A 13,486-nucleotide genomic window follows, 5' to 3' on the forward strand; every position below is an offset into this window, starting at 1 on the left:
CTGCTTGCCACTCTTCCCTCCACTCTATAATTTAGCAAAGGTCTTTGTCCTCTTATCATCTCACACCCAGCTGAGTTATTTCAGTATATCATCTATTTTAGCTTTTGCTCTAAATGGACTTTCCTTGTTATGTTTCTACATTGTCTCTCTCTGTTCTCTCCCCCACACACATCCACAGAAAATATTCTGTAGTTCTTCGCTGTCAGGGTTTGAGGCAGACAGTGTCTTTCCCTCCCAGAGAGGCAGCTCCAAGGTTTTCTGTTTTATTGTGGATTTAAGTCATTTGAGCCATAAATCTCAGTGGTGCTCGTATTCCTGCAGCGTCACCTCTGAGAGGGTTGGGTACACTGGCTGATTGTGATGCAAAGACCATTTTTGGCTCACAGCCGATTTTAACCTTTTATTAGCAAAAGCATGAAACCCAATCAATAGTCAACCGCAGCAGTGTTTTTGGCTGTGTGAGAGCATCACTGCCTCCACTTTGTGGAGTCTGCTGCTATTTTTTGTTTTAATTTGAGCACCTGTGCAGTTGCATCATTTATTAACTCTTTCCCCCATAAAGATGACATTTGATGACCCCTCTGCACTCTTAATGACAACGTTTGACACCCGTGTGTGGATATCAGTAAAGATGTAGTTTGATGATCATTAGAATAGTTTCCGGGATTTTCCAAGGGTAGCTGCACAGGCAGAGACAGCCCTTACTAACTGGAAATATGATAGAAAAGATTTCAAGCGGTAAATATTTAAAGCATTGTTTAGGTCTTTGTGTCTTCACATGAAAAAATATGAAGAGAAAATTGCCAAAACCAAACTGAAGGAATTTCAGGGAAAGAAAAGAGACTGGTTGCTTTTCTTTACATGCTCCTTAGGTTGCCATGTCCTGGATGAATGAGAACCTACACAGACAGTTACGGATTAAATTGTTTCTGCCTTCACTTTTAAAGTTTTCCCAGATACGAAAACTAAAGTTGGTAAGGTTAAGTAAAGATGAAGACAGGTGAAATATGGTAACAGAGGCAGAAGGAACAATGCCTGGATTTTTCTGGAAACGATGTTCTTTGTAATAAAAACTTCATAGGTATTTACTGGGAGGAAGGAGGAAGAGCACAGGAAAATAGGTAATGCACTCTGAGCAGAAATGTGTAAGGAGAAAGGAGAAACGAGGAAAAGTATCTCAAACCCAGATACTCGATCAATATTTCCAGCTCAGATCCAACAAGACGTACTCCCTCCCTCTCTCCCACTCTGCCTCTCTCAGCTCAGTTGGTGTGTCCACTGAAGGAAGCTGTGGGAGAAGGCTATCAGCAGGTCATCAGTATGCCAGCAGGCTCTGCCTACTCTGGTGTGGGCAGCAGAATAATTTCAATCTGATCTTACAGATCAATAGCTGTACTCCGTGGAAGGCGGCCAGCACCACCTGGCCAGCTGGGGATATTCAGCGTCGCACTGCACATGCCGTGGTGGTTCTCCTTCTTCTTTTTCTTCTTCTTCTTCTTCTTTGCAATTGTTCTTTTAAAGCGTGTCTTTGCACCCAAACGTACTGCAGCTATTTGACTGTTTAAACTCGGCTCCACGAAAAAATATAAACACTCTGGTGTATGCATGGTTGCACATCATTTTGACATCAGTCCATGGCTACATGCCTCAACAGCTGAAGGTACCTGTAGTGGAAGAGGTTTATCTTCAGGGGACATGAGATGGTAGAAAAAGCGATAGAGTGTATGTGGAGAGGATTGCGGTAGATAAATACACATGATTTTCGCTCAGGAGACTGGGATTTGTGTCCTCAATCAAGCCAAGAATCACTATTGAGTCATTATTTTGTAGACCTCTTGCACGTCTTCTTTTCAGTTTGCTTTAGTATAGCAAAATATTTTTTTAAAGGAGTAACCACATTAACACTAAAGACAGCCTCTCTGGTAACCTGTGTCTGTGTGCCTATGGCATTGTTGACATTGGTATTAATATCATCTGCATTATTCCTTTAAGTGTAACTACTGAGTGTAGTTCAAGTGGCATTGAAGACCATTTTCGCAGGAGCATGTGAGGCTGCGTTAGGGGGTGTTTGTGTTTTTGAAATTGTATCTAACATGGTCACCTGACACTATGACGCAATCTTGTAAAATAAGCCTCCAAAATACGTCATGTTTGTGGAGATTATGATGATAAATGTTTGCACAGACTGAGTCAGAGGAGTGATGAGTCAGCCAATGGAGGTGGGGAAGATTTATATTATACCATATGAAAAAATGCAATCCAGTATGAAAACATAAAAACTACAGCCTGAAAGAAATTCCCATCAATACTTCTGAAGTTGGTGGACTATATATAATATAATAGCCGAGGCAGATTTTGCCTTTCCCAAATGCAGAAATACAGAAGCAAATATGAAAAGTACAAAAAAGACACCACAGTTTGTGCGCAGTGTGGCCATGTTTTAAAGTTTAATAGATGTCTGCCGATGTCTGATGTTCTTGGTGTTGCTTCCTCACTCATTAGGTGTTGCCAGGCTGCCATCTTTGCTCCCAGTAGTGAAGTAAATACAGCTGAGAATGTTCAGTGGATGCAGTACAGGAATAAAGCAGTGACAGACGATCAATAGACATCTAATGATTTGGGGGAGAGTTAGAGGATGCTGCAGCCACCCCTCTCTCTCTGCATGCACGAGTGTGTCGTGTATGAGCCCACAGCACCTCATCCACCTGCTGTTTTAATCTCCCACAGCTCACACTTCTGCTGTGATGCCTGTAAGCATTTTATACCCTCTGTTTATACCTGAGAACATGTACCCAATTTTAGCTTTCCAAAAACTTGCTTTTCAGACCTGTACACTTGGACGTGGCACAAATCGTACACTTTCTGGTAACCCGCGCAGCCAGATCAATCCGACTTAGCTGTTACACTGTGGACCCGAGTCCTGGGAACAGCTCAGAGCGGTCTCCCTGTCCGCTCCATACCAATGATTGTTTTCAGGCGTGATCGATAGAGAGCAGGCATCAACGGCAGCATACTTTACTGAGCCCGAACTGTAAGTCCACTTGGCAGAGACACAAACACAGCACCTCATTAAACTCAAAACTCCCATTGCTGCCATCACAGAGCCGAGCCTCGACGCCGCTGCGCTGATGGAGATCTCCAGAGCACTGATGCAGGAAGGCTCTAATTGCTGCATGGTAATGTGGTGCGTCTGCATTCCTGCTGTTTCTACAATAATCCAATCGGCGCTGTATTGTGTGCTGTGTAAGGAGGTTTGAGTTATGCTTCCTAAAACTGCCATATTGATTCACTCATTACTAAAGAAGCATTGGATTGGCTCGTAGGAACTGAATAATGGTGGTTTGCTGTTGGTGTTTTGCTCTCCCTGCTCTTCTCTCGCTGTCTCTCACTGTCACTCACACACACAATTGTGTGAATGGATTTGGCTATCACAAGTGATGACTCCTCAGTCACCCACTTCTGTTCCATTTCCCTTCCCCTCCCACTTCCTCTCGTACACTTTGTAGCCTCAAATCTGCCGTCTTTTCCCATCCAGCCCTTTTTCTGAGCGCTTTCTCTGCCTTCCTGCCTTTTCTTCTCAAGTGCCCCATTTGGTTCTAATGACCTCTCCCCTCCTCTCCCCTCCTCTTCCTCCTCGCCCTCTCTCTCTCTGTCTCTGCAGGTACCACCAGGCAACCTAAGGAGGGGGAGGTGCCAGGGGTGGACTACAACTTTGTGAGTGTGGAGCGTTTTATGGAATTGGAGCAAAGTGGAGCCCTGCTAGAGAGTGGAACCTATGAAGGTGAGCTCTGGGAATGCTGCTGTGCACAAAATAGGCTTCATCTGCATTACAAGTACAGGTGCACGGGGAGGAAAAATGGGAACGTATGTTTCGGTAGTACCAGTTTTCTATTTTTAAAATGTTTATGTATATACATACACTGCGCAACAACATGTGTATATTTATTTGATTAATTCGATGCGTCAGGTGATGCTCAAATAAACAAAATGAGTCTTGTGCACTGATTTTATTCAGTATCATAGTTTCCTCCTGTGGTTGTTCAACAGTTTGTGTGTATGTGTGTGCGTGAGCTGGACGAAAGCCATTTCCAAGTCATGTCAAGTCTGTGCATCTCTGCTTTGCTACACTGTCAGGGATATGTCTACAGATGGGGGATTTGCTGGTTCATTTGCCCAGAAGCAGTTTTATTTTTCTCCTCTGTGTGCAACTGAACACACGCACACAAATTATGTGTGTGTGTGCGAATGTAGGGGATATGGGCGCATGTATGGTTATGTGTGTTCCTGTCTGCATGTTCATGTCACAAGTGTGTGTCTGCAGCGTACATTTCCCTTGACACCGAGCTTAGTTATACCCACTGGGGGGGAATTGTCTCTTTCTGGGTGGCTGCACTAGAGGTGCTGCAACTCATTTTGTAATGCATAATAAAATAAGAGAGTGGAGACGGAAGAATCAGAGACCGGATGTATGCCGGGTGATATATGGGTGTAATTTGATTATGGAATAATTTATAATTTCATTAACTCAAATTACTGTTTTTCACAATGTGAAAAAAAGCCTAAATTGCATAACTGAGAGATGGGCTTCATTTCTGTCTTATAAATTAAAGCAAGGATAGCAGTGAGTCTGGGAGTCTTGACAGCAGCATACGCTTTCACTGTTTCCTTGGAGATGCACTCACCTGTGACGTTTGTTAGCGTTACACACTGAAATGGTCCGGTTTTCCAAAGCACATCTCTGAACTGACCACCATGCAGTTTAAGGTTACTAAAGCATGATAAAGTCTTCTAACACCTGAGATAAAAGAATGCAGTAGACTGTGAGATTTAGATTCAGATAGCTCCTGTCCCAGTTTCTAACCACAGCTAAAAAGCAGCACTGGCTGCTTCACTTTCCAGGGTTACCGTGTGTGACATGGTCCCCTTTTACAAAGCCAAAGCTTGCTAAACGTGGAGAACAATTCAAAAACCCCATTGCATATATTTTGTCAAATTATTTTGTTGTTGTTGTTGTTGTGTAGCTGCTCCGATTGTTTTTCCTTTCATTGTTTACACTATGTAAAAGGACAGCCTTCTTAATTCTGTGCTTTTCATGTCTTCTCTTTGTGTAGAGAGAGAAACGAAGACTTTAAAAAAAGCAGACAACAAAAACAAACTCAGTGCCTTTAAGAGAAAAAAAATTAAATGCAGGCAGTGAGGGAGACTAAAATCAGACGCGGAGTCTGGACACTGTATTCCATGTGGGTGTACATGTGAATGCAAGAATTGGTGCACATAGGAGCTTACGTATGTGATCATGTGAGATGAGTCACAGCTGAAGGTGGATGTTGAACTGTACAAAAACCAGGATGCCTTCAGGCGTCTCAAGCATTCAAGATCAAGGGAAGAGTTTATTTTTAAAACTAACGTGAGGCATGAGGAGGAACTCTGGCCTAAACTTACCCCAGAAAGCCTTAAGTTCTTTCAAGGATCTCTTCTTTAACCTTTCACAGGTGGGTGCTTGCTGCCTATGGGGCTTTATACTTGTGTCTTTGTCTACATGTGCCAGCGGGCGCAGATTTATATTTTTCACAGATTGTGGAGGAAGTGGTGGCTGTAATGCCTGTGCTCCTCCTGCTGGTCGTGTTGTCCTTTATTGCTGCCTCCTTCTCCCGTTCTTTGGTTTATGCTCGGTAGACTGGCGCTCATCTGTGATTAGTTTTTATGTAGTTAGCCATGTCAGTCCAAACAGTCAGCTGACTGTCTGGGCAGATGGAGGCAAACTAGATCCACAAAAGTCATAAAAAGCCATGCGGAATAAATTTGCTCAGCTTATAAATCAAAGTTTATTCTTTCACGTTGCCTAATTCTGACTTTTTACCATAAAATATACTTGCAGTGTCGTATTATTATAAAATAAAAAGCTCCAGTTCTTTAGAGCTGTTCTTTAGTTGCTTTTCCTTTATGTAATTTTAATCATTTAAATTCAAATTCAAATTCAAATTTTTATTTGTCACGTACACAGTCATACACAGTACGATATGTAGTGAAATGCTTGGACAACTGCTCGTGACCTAAAGAAAACAAAAAAGGAAAAGGCTATGAATAAGATAGGAAATAAATATGAAAAATTAAAAAGGGTAAATTTAACTAGGAAGGAATAAAATATAAATTAAGGTTAAAAATGAAATAACTGTACAACACAAATTAGAATGAAGGGTAAATTTAACTGGGAAGAATAAGATAAAATATATAAATTAAAGTTGAAAATAAAATAACTGTACAACAAAATACACAATATAGAACTATATAAGAATGTATGAAGAAATCTAAATATAAATAAATATATACACAATAACAGCAGCTGTTATTGTGAGGTTTAATTAGAGAAAGTACAAGATTTCTTTTATCATATAAAAGGACATGATCTATCCCAGAGGACTTACTTATATTTGGAATTCTACATTTGAGGAGAAACTAAAATCTCCCCCCGATTCATTAAGTGCCGGCCTGCTGCTGCAGATGCCGGTGACTATTATTGAAACCCAGCCCAACTTTAACTAATCTGTTATTCCTCCCACTTACACTCTGATAATGATTCTCCAAACATACTTCCACATTTCTGTCCAACATTACAGTTGTAGCTCAGGAAGAATCAGCTTAATTAGTGAGAACAAACAGCTGGTTTGGGCTTTAGGAGCCAGCAAACTAGTGAGTCAAGTAATCTAGTACAGAAGCAATGCAGACGTGTAATTTAACCCTAAGATGCTGTGCCTGAAAATGGATCTTTCTTTTGAAACCAAATCCAGGTTTCTCCTTGCAGAAGAATATCTGTGTCTAGGTTTCTCTGCTTTTATTCAATGAAAGGTAATTAAATGCTTCTGCTAACTTGCTGCTGCTGTTCTGTTTAAATCTTTCATAGGGGTTGTGTGTTGAGGTTACACAGAGTAACAAAGAAAGTAAAAAAAGAAAAAAGGCTGGGACAGACTAGGAAGTCTAAGCGCTGGAAATAAACTCATCAGCCACTTTCAAGTGCTCGTTAAGACAGATATCTAATCAGACAACACGGCAACAACTGAATGCATTTAGGCTTGCAGACGTGGTTTGCTGAGTGTGGCATGGTTGTTGGTGCCAGATGGGCACCAACCCACATCTCCAGGGCTTAACCAAAAGAGTCTAAAAACAAAATAAGCCTTTTCTTGATTTCTGCTGAAATTTTAAATGGCAAGGTCAGAAATGAGCACTGTTTAAACACCACCGCCTACCCAAGTATTGTTGCTGATCATGTGCACCCATCTATGACCACAGTGTGCTAGTCTTCAAGCTGGATAACACACCTGATCACAAAGCTCATCTCATCTCGTCTTGAACACGACATAGAGTACTGTACTCTCATGGCCTCCACACTCACCTGATCTCAGACAAATCTGCAGCAGCTGTCGACGCCATCACGTCAATGTGGACCAAAATCTACTTTGAATCTGTGCGACAAAGAATTAGGCCAGTTCTGAATGGAAAAGGAGGTGCACGCTGTGAAAGATTGTGTAGTCAGGTCACAAAACAAAGTGACAGTTCAGGATGAACCTCTCTCGCAGTTTTTCTCCTGTATAAAATGTGACGTTTTAGAAGTCTGTAGGGCGTTTCCTCTGCCTTTGAGCGATGAAAAAGGGTGCGACAATGATTGGATGATAAATTCAGTGGACGATGCCGGGGGTGCCTCCTTTTCAGGAGATATGGCAGAGTTAGGAAACGCCCCCAATAGTAAAGAAATGTCATCATAGGGCAGAAAATAATTTTGCAAGTTAAATGATAAGGACATTGATGACACTGACTTCTATGTGTGGGGCATTACTTCCTGTCGTCTTAGTATTGTTGTTGTTTGTTTAGTCATTTTGTGGTGTTCAATTTTCTTTCTAAGCCGGTGATTTTGTGGAATGGAATGGGAAATTGAGGGAGTTAGAAAATAGACAGCTTGTTTTTTTTTTTCCTGGGTTATTGTTTTGGGATCCTTGTTATGTTCTCTGTGATTAAAAAGCCTGTGTTCTGACTCCAGTCATGTTTTCAGACTAACGTCTATCAGAAGGCCTCTATTAAATGGAACTGCATATGCTTGTTCCTCGCTGAAACACCAGCCAGTGGGTAAATTGATTAGACTTAATAGAAATGATTTGTTACCAGGCAAAAACATGGCCTAAGTTATTTCTGCGGCACTCTGTTCAGACAGATAAATCTTTCATTTTGAAAGGCAGTCATCTGTTCAAAGCCACAGCTGTCTGCGAGCTGTGGACCTTTACTCCGCCTCCCAGACGGTGTGTTACATCACCTGGGATCCCACTTTGGTTGTGCATGTGGCCTCTAACACAAACGCTGCCTCTCTGCCCTCAGATAACTTCTACGGCACACCGAAACCTCCAGCCGAGCCGTCCCCGGCAGCCCCTCCTCTGAATGTGAGTGAGGCCCTGCTGCCCGGAGCCCGGCCAAGCGCCCAGGGCAAAAGAAAGAGGAACCAGTCAGTCAGCAACATGGAGCAGCGCGCCAGTCTGGAGCCGCCTGAGGAGGAGGAAGAGGAGAGCCCAGTTGTCAATGGCAACGGGGTGGCCATCACACCAGGTACTGTAGGATGAGTAAGAAAAATATGAATTTCCTGTTGATGCATGCCACATTTCTCTTTTACTCACAGCCAAAATTACATTCTGTTTCACAAGTGCCGTGGCCACGAAGACTTTATGTACTCATATTTCGGTGAGGAGAAAATAGAGTTTGAAGGCCTGGACTGTCCCCCGGGTTATTTGTTGCCGTCCTACTGGCATTTTTGAGTCAAACCACTGAAAAAGGCCAGTTGTCACAGCAGGTGCATAACCTGTATTGTCCCTTAAGTGGAAAATTAAGTGTCTTTTCCCTCTGAGTCCAGACTCATGACTGCAATAGCCAAGCCAACTTTATTTATATAGCACTTTAAACAACAAGTGCTGACCAAAGTAAGGACAGAATAAAAATAAAATTAAAATAAAACAACAAAATACTAAAATTAATAAATAAATGATATTTACTTATATATATATATAAGTAAATAGTATATATATATATATGTATATTTTTTTTAAAAAGGAAAAAATGTGCCTCCATCAGTTATTCCGACACTGCATGAACCAAAACTCTCAGGTTCTCAATAACCTTATGTTACACAACATGTATGCACAAGGGCACCTCTGTGTACTCACCATTATCACTGTCCACAGTCCCATTTTTGGCATCAGCTCCAATCTCTCTTTCCTCAAGTTTCTTTGTCTCTCCTTCTGTCATCACGCTCCTGGCCTTTGTCCTTGCTTCTATTAATACCGTGACTTTTCTCTCTTCCCCTGCCACCCTCGTCCATCCTACCTCCAAATTGTTTATCTCTGTGGTCCTGTCCCTCCTGCCCTCTCTGCTTCCCTGTCTCTCTTTGTAGTCTTTGTCGTTATTGTATATATACACAGTACGTATTAAGCTCTTACTACAACCTGCTTACTGTTTTTACTTGAATAAGTTTGCTTTCATGTCTAGTATAAATACTGAAAAAAAATTAACCAAAGACCAAGTGCACCTGACAGATTAAACAAGACTTTAGCAGACAGTGTCATATATGGCTCATATGGGCCCAAATACATGACTTGGGAGACAGGAAATTAATCCTAAACTCCAACAAATTACAAAATAAAGGCTGTCGAAGAAGAAGGAATCCAAAAACTGGGTAGAAACAGTGCTGAGGACCACACAACCAATAGGAAGGAGGGAGGATGCGTCAAAGAGATGAGACAAACTGAGTCAATAAATACACAAGGTGATGTGAGCAAACAGGAAACACCCGCGCGGTCAGCTGACCTTAAGTGAGAAAACGAGACAAGGGATGTAAAACTAAATAGAAACCACAAGAAACAAAGATTAATAAAAAAAAATCAGGAAGTAACCAAACTGAACAGAAACACGGGCTTGACACAGAGAACTCAGGAGGGCAGGAACACAAACTCGGGGAATGAAATCATGAGAAATGAGCTAAAGTATAAACAGACTACGCAGAAAGATAGAGAGGTGAAAATGTAAACCATACACAAAGAAATAAACTGAAGATATTTAACAGACACAAGACCCAGGACCGTGACAGAGGATTGTGAAACACCATTGATTCTTCTTGAACTGTGAAGGTGATATAGTCAGATATTTTCATAATTAGACCTTCTAATATTTTAGCATTTTCGTTGCACCTTCACAAAGTTACAACAGGAATACTTTAGATTTTGTATTTCTCACCTTGATCCTGTGCTTCTTATCGACTGTCTTAGTTGCTACCAGCTTTTCTTGTCACTCTAAAAATCGTCCCTTATTTCTGACTCAGTCTTTGACCCCTCAAGTCTCTGTCTTACCCTGTTTTTCAATTTCTGACATTTCTATGTTGTTGTTTTTTTCCTCGTTCTCATTGTCCTCAGACTCCATCACCACCACCGCCCTCCCCCTCCTCTCCTGGGGCTTCATAGCTCTGCAGTGGCTTGGCTCTGACTCATGCTTGGCATGTGTAATGTGCATTCAGGTCTGCATGTGTGTACACGGTGTGTGAGAATAACTCTGTGTGTGTGTCTGTGGTCCACAGAGTCTAGTGAACATGAGGACAAGAGCACAGATGCCTCTGGGGAGGTTGCTGTTGAAGCGTCAATCCAGGCCCCAGCATCTGCTGAGCCTCCAACCGAAGGAGAGGAGGCCCCAAAATCTCCCTGCAAGTCCCCAACCAAAGTTCTAGATGCAGATGAGGAAGAGCTGGGTCCCCTGCCTGATAACTGGGAGATGGCCTACACTGAGAAGGGGGAAGTTTACTTCATAGAGTAAGCGATATCTTCTTATTAAATGAGGATATTTTCTTTTTTGTGTGACAACTATACCATTCTAAAAATAAATAAATAAATAAAAGCTTAAAGCACATTCAATGTAAAGCACTTTGCAAAGTGCACTTACTTTAAAATCATGGTTTATGTATGGCTGTGTGAAAACTTTATAGCTCTGACCTTGTGTTGAATAATTGATGAAACTCCAGTGCTCCTAATCAGACAGGATACACACACACACACACACACACACACACACACACACACACACACACACACACAAAAGTTTTGCCCTCTCATCACACCCTTCCTAATTAGTGGCTGAGGGCTAATTACCGGATTCATGACCGTTTAGTTTACCTTAGAAATCTCCTTGTTTCGCAGCATCCCTGCACACGTACAAACACAGGTCATTACTGTTACTCTGCACTCCGCTCTTTCTCTTATCTCCTCTGTCTGTGTCTCGCTGACCTCGGTTTGCACCGTTCCTCCTTCCATTGCCATCGTCTACATCTGCCTCTTTCTTCTTCTCCAGTCACAACACCAAAACGACATCATGGCTCGATCCTCGGCTCGCAAAGAAAGCAAAGCCGCCAGAAGAATGCAGGGAAGACGGTGAGTGCGAACAACCTGATTTAGTTATGTTTTTCTCTCTTAAGCTTTAGTTTATCTGAAGTTCATCGCTTGGTGTTTGTGGAAGTGTGTTGTCTCTGCTGTTTGTGTACCACTGTTGTCTGCTCCAGACTCACAGTTGCAGCCTGTTTGCTCCTCTTGAGTAAAAAGAACACAAAAACACTCAAATTGAGATGTTTGTTAGTGTGCACTGCTCCCAGCTTTCTCCACAGGTTTTGTGGGGGTGTACTCATACAGGAAGGTTGAAACCCAGACAGACTAAACTGGGCTAATAAACTCTCCCGGTTTAGATTTGTTGCTGAGAATGGATCATTAAGCATATGATTGTCTTGCAAGATGTGCAGAGAGGAAGGTAGTTCTTTCATTAAATGTCCTTTTATTGCCTATCGGGCAAATGTTGAGAAAATAATGAACTTTAGAGCAAAACTGTATGTGCACTCAGCGAGGGGAAAATGTTTAAAGCTAGTTCAAATTCTAATTTAGAAAACGGAGATCTCTTCAGACTTTTTCAGCGTGATAAGGTAAAGAATGTGAATATGAGAAAACTCTTTATAAACGGTAATAGGAGAAATATATTATTTGTAAAGGTGAGAAAAAAAAAGTTTGGCTACTAAGGTAGAAATGATCAGACCAGGATGTGTTACATGTTCTGTGTGGTATATAGTGATAGGTGTATATGTGTGTCTGCGTCTGTGGCTAGCAGCACATCTGTGTGATCACTGTGTGAAAGGAACGCACCGCTTGCCTCACAAGGATGTAAACGTTATAATTATAGTTAGGACTGCACTGGTACACAGTGCTTAGCCAAAGGTATTTAGGCCACCCTAGTTGAATAGAGTTAGATCCACTAATTTGTACAACAAAGTCAAAAGTTTGTGGTTTTCAAGTCAGAACTGAGTATTAAGCTGCTGACGGGTTTCAGATTTAAGATTTTCCAGCAACCTGTAGGGGCTGATTTATTATATTTGCATGAAAAAAAATTCCTCTCACAAGGATTTGATTGAATCTTGAAGCTGAAGAGCAAATGCACTTCAAGGAAAAACAGGCCTTTTGTCATGTGGCAGGCAGGATTAGGAGCTGAATTTAAACACAACTTTATTGCTGTCAATAGACCGAGTTAACAAAATAATGATGGAGTGGCACACGGACACGAGACGTGTGACTTTCAAAATAAAACGGGAAGTAACACTGAGACCAGGACTAAGACACACAAACCACGCAGACACGAGGATATTACTGGGAAAACAGGACGGGACCATTAAAGATAAACTAGAACACAGACTACAAACAGAGGGCAAGACTATGAGAAACTGGACACAGAAGAGAACTGGGATCATAAGAAAGAACACAATAAGCTAAAGACCAGAAACAAATAGAGAACCAGAATCACAATCCACACATTCCAAAAGAGTAAATCATGAGACCACATTGAAGATCCAGGTCCACGATGCCTTTACATTGTGTGAGGACTAAAGCGGGGACAGATGGGAAAAATGAACTTCACACATGGAGCAGGGCAGGTTGTATTCAGACGGCCTGAGAATGAGCCAAAGGTGCCAAAGGGAATGAAATGCTTCAGTTATTATTTTCTGTCATCATTAACTGAACAAAACAATTCAATAATTTAAAAAAAATTAAATTAAATTAAGACCTCGAATAAAAATGACTGGCCTGTAACCATAACTGTGTGCTTCAGAATGTATCACTCCAGTATAAAACACAGTTTATTGTGTTTTAAAGTCTGGAGAGTTCAGCTGCTCTAGTAAAGACATAAATCTTTTACAAACAAATTACCTATGGAGATTTATTGTTGGCGAAAGGGCCAATTTGTTATCTTAAAAAAGCTGGGCAGTGCAGTTTTTAGCAAACATTACTCAAACAGGAGCAAAAAGTGTATTTCTTTGGGATTATTTGCCACTGAGGATGAATATGTTTTGGCTGGTCCAGTGTAGCAGCTCCGAAACCTTTTGGTGTGTTTGACTCTCGTGATATGTTCACTGTCGGGGAGCATTGACCTGACC

At 41.6% G+C, this 13,486-nt stretch overlaps 1 protein-coding gene across 5 annotated transcripts in view; it reads left to right on the top strand.

Annotated features, from left to right (window-relative positions):
- The window catches only part of magi2b (membrane associated guanylate kinase, WW and PDZ domain containing 2b), an 87,991-nt gene that overhangs the window by 40,298 nt on the left and 34,207 nt on the right, over window positions 1-13,486 (top strand). For 4 of the 5 annotated variants that reach the window (XM_004553379.5, XM_004553380.5, XM_012919665.5 and 1 more), the window contains exons 3-6: window positions 3,662-3,781; window positions 8,365-8,589; window positions 10,604-10,832; window positions 11,368-11,447. In XM_004553379.5, the coding sequence (XP_004553436.1) occupies window positions 3,662-3,781; window positions 8,365-8,589; window positions 10,604-10,832; window positions 11,368-11,447 (654 nt within the window). Of the gene's footprint in view, window positions 1-3,661; window positions 3,782-6,713; window positions 6,847-8,364; window positions 8,590-10,603; window positions 10,833-11,367; window positions 11,448-13,486 lie in introns of those variants that run through there. The other variant, XM_076885693.1, reaches the window with a different exon arrangement.

The sequence above is a fragment of the Maylandia zebra genome, linkage group LG7, assembly GCF_041146795.1.
Source record: "Maylandia zebra isolate NMK-2024a linkage group LG7, Mzebra_GT3a, whole genome shotgun sequence".
Lineage (NCBI taxonomy): Eukaryota > Metazoa > Chordata > Actinopteri > Cichliformes > Cichlidae > Maylandia > Maylandia zebra.